This window comes from Sinocyclocheilus grahami, unplaced genomic scaffold (assembly GCF_001515645.1).
Source record: "Sinocyclocheilus grahami isolate Dianchi unplaced genomic scaffold, SAMN03320097.WGS_v1.1 scaffold53.1, whole genome shotgun sequence".
NCBI classification, from domain to species: domain Eukaryota; kingdom Metazoa; phylum Chordata; class Actinopteri; order Cypriniformes; family Cyprinidae; genus Sinocyclocheilus; species Sinocyclocheilus grahami.
Genome location: NW_015505232.1, coordinates 1130661 through 1140077, shown reverse-complemented (window position 1 = coordinate 1140077; position 9417 = coordinate 1130661). Strand labels below are relative to the sequence as shown.

The window sequence follows — 9417 nt, the reverse complement described above, 5'->3', positions numbered from 1 at the left end:
GTTAGACTAGTTTAAGTGTTTACGTAAACCTTACTACCTTACTTGTTTCACACTTGACATGGTTCATTGTTTGCTTATAACTGGAGTCACTTAATCATGCAGATTAAGCTTTTGTCTACAAGCTTTTGTAGAATTGTACAGTAAGGAAGTTATTTTTCTTAACCAGGAAACTAACGTTCTTAGAATTGACAAGACAGTTGACCCTGAGAGGTCAGCTAAATATCTACAGCGGATCTAAAATATGAATAATTAATTATAACTAGTTATGGTTAATTATTCATATTTCCTCATGAGCTGATTCATTACACTGTTGACAAATATGATGCAACTGCTTTCAATTGAAAGTAGCTAAAACTGGTAGCTAAATGTCACTAGATGACATCACAATGGAAAATTCACTGATCTATATAAAGATGAACGTAGATCCGTGGGCAAGATGAGAACTTAGATAAGGTTTGTCCAAGAAGTTGTTATATTTGTCCCTAAACTTTTGAAAAAAGTCACAAAAGGGGCGGGGAAGTCGCTAAATCTAGCTACAAAGTAGCTAAATTGGCAACACTGCATGTAAGCAACTGAAAACAAGTGTTCACCTGAAATCTCTGACGTCATGTAGAATTCCTCAGTTTACCTGACAGTGTTGCCAACTAATTTTCAGGGGAAGTTGCTAAAGGAAGGTTGATCTGTTTCTAAAAGTTGCTAAATTACGTTGTGATGACATTGCGTGATGACGTTATTACGTAATCACGATGCAAAATTGTGTCAAATCTCAGCAAAAACATATATATTTTATATATGTAAATTTAGATTTGTTCGTAGCAATATAATTGCATAATATAATATTAAAATATAAATAACTATTTTTAAATTCATTGAATTATCGAAAACTTACACATTTTTGAACGATTACAACTTAAGTTTTATACTTTAAAGCAGTTTATTAGTAGTTAGTTAGTATGCTGCACTCTAAGAAAAGTAAAAAATAATGCACAATCTACTGTGTTAATATAAAGGAATTTTCTGGATTTATTCTACAGGTTTTTGTACCTGCATTTTTAATTACGCATTGTATTTTGTGTTTTCGGGTTACAACGGATAACGGATAATGTCCTGGAAAGTTACTAGCACCTTTTCCATTTTTCTGCATATATTTCTTATACTAACTCATCAACAATCGCAGGTACAAGCTACTAACAAAGTGTCTCATAAATGAAAAATAACAGTATTCAATTATTATTATTATTACTATTAAACAATTGCAAATAGCAGCGAACTTAATTCCTGTAACGTGTGTACTGCTAGGCATCTTTGGTTTCCTCTTTTTGTGTAATTTAAATGGTAAATTGTGCCTTTTTATCATTTGAGTCACTTATCAAAAGTTGCTAAAAGCTGCCAAATAAATTTTAAAAAATAGCTACATTTGTTGCTAGGTGCTTTTGGAAGAAAAAGTTGCTAGGGTAGTCTGAAAAGTTGTTAAATTTAGCAACAAAATTGCTAAGTTGGCAACACTGTTACCTGAGCGTCTGAGCTCCAGAGGTTCATACATGCTTATTTTCCAAGGCAGGAAATGACTCACTGAATCTCTGTCTTACAGCTGTGTAGGATAGAGTTCACTATGGTGGCGCCCCATACTGTTACAACACTGATACAGCCATTGTTTTTACGGTGGCCAGGTGTGTTTTACCATTCCAACCTGAACTCATTAATCGTAGGAACTCATAGCCTATTTAAAATGTAGTTCTAGCACACATACATTTTCATATTTTTTGCATAAACACTGAACGAATATTATTCATGTGACAGCCTTCTCACGTATTAACAACTTTAGAAATGTACAGGTGTTAACAAAGAATTTGTGAAATTAAAAGGATGCTTTTATCGTGTTTAATCAAGTACATTAATTCAATTTGTTGAATTATTAAAACAACGTCTATAGCTTAATAGCCTATAATTAAAAAATAATATCACTGTATATTATTGAGAAGTGCTTAAGATTAGGTTAAGTTAGGTTTTAGTTTAATAACAGCATAGGCTAAAATGTTACTAAAATGTTATGTTAAATATATGTTAAAAATAACTTTATATTTCAAAGTTTTTCTTTTCATGCTTTTCAGGAACGTTACATATGAATATAAAATGTTTTGCTTATACAGACAAACAAGTTTAATTAAAACCATGTTTAATGTTTTGGCAACATGGATTTTAATGTGCCAAAAAAAGGAAAAGAACAATCACAAAACACACATAACATACATAAATCATTACACAGCTTTACAGGACAATCCTGGGAAGGTTAGCCACAATATTCCATTATTATAACTCACCATTTCAGTCATAAGCGTGATTAAAAGGTCCAAAAATGTATTGCCTATTATCTAAACAACCGAGTTAGTGGATTTAGGCACTAAACTGCAGTGATAGTGGTAATTTTGCTGTTGTTAGTTCGTTTGTACTCTTAGAGAAAATGTTGACCTCTTACTTTTATCTGAATCATTAGATAGGCATGAAGCTGCGTAACTGCTCCGAAAACAGGGGGCAGCTGCTGCCGTGTGGTTCTGAACCAAAAACAGTGACAAACAATGACCTCTTCTGTTTTTCATCTGCTCTCATTTTGCTTGGTCAACCACAGAACAAGTGATTTAAGTAATATGAATACACAAAATATTCGAATATTTAGGAATATGTAAATGTGTGTGTGTAAATATCATTCATGCATATTTTCATTATTTAAAAACATTTAACAACATTAAATGTTGATTTTGAAAATTAACATATAAAATATTTTCATATTTAATTTGGCACTTTCTTGTAAACTAAAATGTTACCTTAGTTTACTAAGATTTAAACGATACTAAATGCATAAACGTAATGTAATGCAAATGTAGATCTACCTTAGAGAGTCACAAAAGATATTATCGATGTTCCATAATACGAATCCCAACAGGAAGATGCTTAATGATGTAAAGCCGAGGGCTCTGAGCCATGGATACACCCTGCAAAGCACAGACAAGATGTTAATGCACTTATTTACCTTCGTACAGATTAATGCATGTAATGTTTCACTTGGAAATATCTCACATCATAGAAAGTAAAACAAGCTTCAAATGCAGTGAATACAGATTTGGAAGTGATAAAGATTCATTCACTCACCAAGTGACTATGAAAACAGAGCGAATCACCAAGAAAGCCACTAGTACGGCATACATGACCTGGGGGAAATTATAAAACTGTTGTTAACCTGTGTATTTAGCACCATCTGCTATATAAACAATAATACAATATAATTGCGCTTTACATGACAGTGATGTGCTGGTCGTATTAAACAAAGAGATCACAGCATTGCGTTTATAGACAGTCATGTACCATTCAACACCCTGAGCATGAACAGAGTCACACCCTACTGTCATGCCTTTCAACAATAGAAACAGACAACAAATACTGACTGCAGAAGCTGTTTTGACACAACATTGTCATGCTCTCAAAATCACCTGACAACATAGGATAAACCAAAATAGAGAGGTTTTTAATGCAGCATTAAATGTTTAGTCAGGCCTCACCTGATGAAACACAGGCTCCTTCCATATCAGGTAAACCTGCAAAAGATAAATGAAATGCACTTCTTGAGCATGGAGGAAAAAATACCTAAAAATATCAATAATATATACAGTACATAAAGAGTGGGGACTGAGACTGCACTGAAAATCTGGGATTTTATTCATAAAAAAAAAAAAAAAAATTAAATAAGCAATGTTGTAGAATTTCTACAAAATTAAAACAATGAAAGTTTAATATGAAAAAGAGGAAATATTTATTAAGATTTTGCAGTATTTCTAGGTCACTTTTTTCCCATTGTTATTTTTACTTTGAGCATTTTTTAGCAAAGTGTCATGGCCACTTTATGGAAGCTAATGGATATCCAAATAAAAAATAAATAACATTCCTCAATAATGCTCGATAATATGAATGCCATATTAAGAAATATTAATGTTTTATTTAAAATTTATTTTTTTTTTTATTTCAATGCAAAATATATTGATAATTTTATTTGAAATGAAAAGGTTATTAAATATTTTTTTTTTAGAAATTTCTGACATTTGCGCCCCACTGTGTGTGTATATATATATATATTTAAATTTAGAACATTAAAGAAAAAAAAACTTACCACACTAACAATAATACTGAAGGTCAGCAAAAGTGTAATTGACAAATAGTTAACGGCACGCTCTTGCTTGAAGCACTCATATCTGTAATATGTGAGATATGCATTCAGATTCAGAAAAAAACATCCATAGTAATTGGCCTACAATCATGTGCTACCTTTCAAAAGTTTGGGGTCATTAATTTTTTTTTTTTGGACAGAAATTAAGATTTTATTCAACAAGGATGCATTAAATTGATCAAAGGTGACAGTAAAGCCATTTCTAATTTACAAACAAAAACATCTGTATCAAATAAACTAATAATTGTAACTAAAAATATTTCACAATATTACTGTATTTATAATCAAATAAATGCAGCCTTGGAGATCATAGACTTGCTTCAAAAAAATCTTACCGACCCCAAACTTTTGAATGGCAAAAGAAATCCAAAATCTTAATGATAAAAAATAATTTTCTGTCCATACAGCATCTGATCCTCATTAAGCTTATGATGAGTGTTCAGAGGTCAAAGTTGAAGGCAAGGCAGACATTGTGACTTTGCAGGTGTAAGAAATGTCAACTTACAGACAGTAGACAAATACGCAGCAGCTGTAGATCATCGGCAGCTCATCTAGTAGCTAAAAACAAAAGACAATCCAGAGGCTTGTTAACTACTGCTATTGCTTTGGGGATGTACCGTTAGAGAAGCAGCTCTGTGGCTATGAGAATGAAAGTGAAAATAACAACAAGATGCACATTTTGAAAGGCTGAAGAAAAGTCCAGCTTACCTGCATTTCATACTGTAGTGTCATGTGGAAGCTCCATGAACCAATACCTACGGCTGTAGCGAAAAGAGAGACAACATAAAAACGTTACATTTTATCTCTGTTTGTTTAGGAAATACAGTCTTGAATAACTGGGTGAAAGGTCACTTCCTAAAAAATGAGGTTTGTGTTTATATAAAATCACGTGAAAGATACGTTACCAGCAAGTCCTAAAAAGGACCACACATAGCGTACTTCCAAACCGTCTTTACACGTCTGAATGGCTCCATAAATGGGGGGTAGGATCATTATCAGGTTACTGACAGTATTCCCTGGAGAAAGCAAAAAAACAAAGTTTTTTATTTTAATGAATTTAAATATTAGGAAATAGTTCACCCAAAAATTTTATGAAAATGAACTCACCCTCAGACCATCCTGGATGTAGAGTTTGTTTCTTCAGATTTGGAGAACATTAGCATTACATCACTCGCTCACCAATGGATCCTCTGCAGTGAATGGGTGCCGTCAGAATGAGAGTCCAAACAGCACCCATTCACTGGAGAGGATCCGTTGGTGAGCAACTGATGTAGTGCTAAATTTCTCCAAATCTGAAGAAACAAACTCGTCTACATCTTGGACGACCTGAGGCTGAATACATTTCTAGCAAACTTACATTTTTGGGTGAACTATTCCTATATAAGTCATATTTATGAGTTATTCTATGAACGATAACAGTAAAAACTGCCATGAACTTCCACTTGAATGGATATGAACAATAGATGAGTGAACTTCATCCAAACTGGCTTCTTAGCACCACCAGCAGCTGTCAGACTGCTATCGTGCCTCTTTGCTGAGTCCAAGAAAACTAAACCTATGCTAGAAAGCCCTAACACGGTGTGTACAGGCCTATTGTTTCACTGTTTGGATATACGGCTCGTCATACTGAACATGGCACATTCCTTCACAAGGCAAAAGGTTCCCGCTGGACAGCAAAGGCCCCTCTGATCTCGATGACACTGAAATTCCTGTTGGTTCTAGCAGCGATTAAACTTATGTTTGAAATATGACTGTGTAATTTATGTTTTAAAATGAAGCTCAAATAATCAGACTATTTCATTCTTAAATCAAACACCGCTATCCTAAAACCCTGTAGGAAATTACAGCTGGAATTCAAGCTCTATTAGTATTAATGTTCACAGATGTTAACTATCACTTTGTGCCCTTTGACCAACTTATCAGAGTGACCTGAAATCTACTTTAGCAAACAATATGGAGATGTAATGGCTAAGTACACGGTGTCCTTCCATACTGTCATATATCAGCAGTCAAACTAAAGTTCCCAGTATGGCAATCTACTTCTCTCAGTTCAAATCTGTATTGTGAAAGTAATGTAATTAAACTGTTTAGATATTATATTATTATTACAAAAATATACTGATGGTACTTTAATGCATACTGTACCATACATTCACGGTACAGTGGCTTTGGGTACTTTTTGACTGATCAGGCGAGAGGACCAACTAGATCAGAAAACCATCTTAGTGTTTAATGCAGTTTTCCTTTCTATCCTTCATTATATGATTTCTCATTCTAATTATATTAATGGTAATGAACATTTTTTAATTGTTGCTTAGTTAATAAGTATGTCTGAAAGAAACAAACCAACAAAAGAAAATGGAAACAAATGCTGCCTATAAATATTTCATACTGGCCATGACAAAATATTCCTCATTATTTTTGTTAGATATATATTTGTTAAAATTACTTTGTTCACATCACAATTTTTTTTATTTATATTTGGGATCTCACATATCAGTTTTTTTTTCTTGAATATTAGGACTGTAATTGAATTATTCAGCTGAATTTTAGACAATTGTTGCATTTTTCAGTTTTTACTTAGAATGTAGCTTTACATTATTATTATTCATCAACTACTTTCCGGTTGATCAGACCAACTGTACCAGCCAAGACCTGCAAACCATCTTCAGCTGGTCAGCAGAGACCAACGAAACTCCACGCAATTACTGTAGCATTATAGTAGGTATGAGTAGAATTATCAAGTATACAGCTTCACTAAATCTGGCATGCATATTTACAGTACGAGTGAGTTATGTTGCTGGTTACACTCAACACGTTCAACTGACTTAGCTTCATTAGCAGCTCTGATTCGAGTCACTGCTCACATTTTTAGACCATATATTCATAGTCAGTTTATAATTAAAGCAAATTAAAGAACGATTAACATAAGAAAACATCTACGTGGTCACACTCTTGTGATTTCACTGAGAATCTGTATCGGCGGCACGAGCTCCTCCCCAAATATTGCCACACACTGGGTTTCATTCATTCTCTTTCCGGTCATTTGTTTGGATTTCTTATTTGTTATTAAGCTTTATGATACAAGTGCAGCGCGGACAGAGGGTCGCTGGCCTCGGCTGCCAAGTTACGAATCCTACTATGGCTATATGAATTTTAATTAGGTTACGCTGACGTTGCTTTGGAACTTTGCTATGAACAAGGCGTGGCTTTTTAATATTAATTACGTTGTTTTGACGTTGCTTCGAACCCTTCCAATGGAGAAGACCTGCCTAATCAATATTAATTAGGCTATGCTGACCACGCCTCGTAGTCGTCCAATAGCGGATGACTCCCTCATGAATATTACATATCACGTCTTCTCATAGTACGGTTCGACAATGCTCCTCTCTCTGTTTTAACATCCGTGTTTACCGTCCTACACGACAATGGACCGCGTGTACTGAACACAAGCCCGCCGTTCAAACGTACTTACAGAATTCTGCGATGTAATACGAGACCACATAATTCTCCTCGCACCAGTCGAGAGTTGAGGTCGGTGTTCCCCAGTAGCCCGGCCTGTCCGCGGCCGGAGCCATGATGAGAGGGAGAGCAGATAGGACTGACAGGCGGAGGGAGGAGCTGCCTGTACGGTAACGGATTCAGAGCTCCATCCAATCTGAACAGGCCTACGTGCGATAACAGTTGCACTGCAAACAATAGCCTTCTGTAACTCAATATACCGAAGTAATCGTTGCTCTAGTTTAGTGCACCTTTAAAGGACAGCGCACGTATATAACGCAGGGATGGGCAACTTTGATAGTGACTAGGGCCAGCATTTTTTCTCCTTTATACCAAGGGGCCAGATTACCAACCCAGATAGCAAAATGACTCCGGAGCAGATCCGCCCCGGAGTCACCATAAGCTCCGGAACGGATCCGCAAAACGGGTCCGTATCGGAGTCCACTTGCACAGCGCAACGGATCCGGAACAGATAAGGATTACGGATCCGATCCGCTAATAAAGCGGTTCATCCGGCCCGGATCCGATCCGGACCCGTTGATAAAGAAAACTATCCGAACCGGATCCGATCAGGACCCGCTGATTAAGTAACTCATCCGGACCGGATCCGATATGGACCCGTTCATTTAGTGGGTCTATACCTTATTTAAAATGGGTAATCTGGCCAAAACTAGTTATGGAAATACCTAAAATAGAGCCAAAAAACATTATATAGACTAGACTGCTCTATAAAAGTGTAATATGTCTCCCTTTATTAATATTAATAAACCATAAAATCATTCAAAACTTGAAAAAAATCAACTTTCCTTGGCCAGTAATAATGAAACACTCTATAAAAAGTAGGTAATTACATGAAGAAAAATAAAAAATAAAATGCAACCACAAATTGTACAAAAACAGTGTTTTATTTAATAAAAAACTTTACCTCTAGAAAGACAATTCAGATCAATAACTTTGTAAAGTTAATATTTACGAATGAATTAGTTCAATTCAGCCAGCCAGAGGTGACAGTGGAACCCAAACTCCAGCAGGTGACTGAAACGAAGAAAAAACAGCTTGGGAGAAACCAGGAGCAGTCAGCTCAGCTCTCCTCTGGTTAAATGAACAAAGATGATGTGATTATGATTTCAGGCTGCTTCACTAGTGAGATTGTGGACTGATGTAATTCAGAATATTTCATCCAGCTCCTACTGCTTGAAGATCAGGATACGTCATGCTGTCATTTGATCAGAGGAGAAATTGTAGTCTGTCCAGCAGGGCTGTCGTTTAGCCAGTAGTGGACGACTGGATTAACAGTGACCATAAGCAGGATAAAACTGCATTGTGGTCCTAGCAGCTCCTGGCCTGACACGTTCATTGCTGGCCATAGGAGTCTGTGCAGAGGACTTGTCTGTTTCTTGTGGTCTTTGCTGAGGATCTGTGCTGATGTTAGTTCAGTCGTGATGTTCACTTGTCGTAATCTTCACTGACATTCAGGGCTGCGTTGTGGTCGTCTCAGGGTGCAGGTCCATCATCTGATCTGGATACGGACCGGATCCGGCTGACTATGATAACCTTAGGACAAGAGTGCGACAAAAACATTGAAATAAGTAACAAGTATCAGTGTTGACTTTTCCACACAGCACCTGTAATCACACAAGCACATTTTCATACAAAATTTCATGACATCTCATAGCAAAGATTACTGTTAAATGTAGGAT

At 35.8% G+C, this 9417-nt stretch overlaps 1 protein-coding gene across 1 annotated transcript; it reads right to left on the bottom strand.

The window, feature by feature from the left end:
- Positions 1-2452: 2452 nt before the first annotated feature.
- Positions 2453-7909, bottom strand: acer3 (alkaline ceramidase 3). The gene is made up of 9 exons (XM_016269620.1): positions 7692-7909; positions 5122-5232; positions 4925-4977; positions 4722-4774; positions 4160-4241; positions 3555-3590; positions 3148-3206; positions 2889-2990; positions 2453-2552 (listed from the first exon to the last, which is right to left on the bottom strand). Exons 1-9 carry the CDS (start codon positions 7792-7794, stop codon positions 2453-2455), a joined length of 699 nt encoding a protein of 232 aa, XP_016125106.1. The 5' UTR covers positions 7795-7909.
- Positions 7910-9417: the final 1508 nt, after the last annotated feature.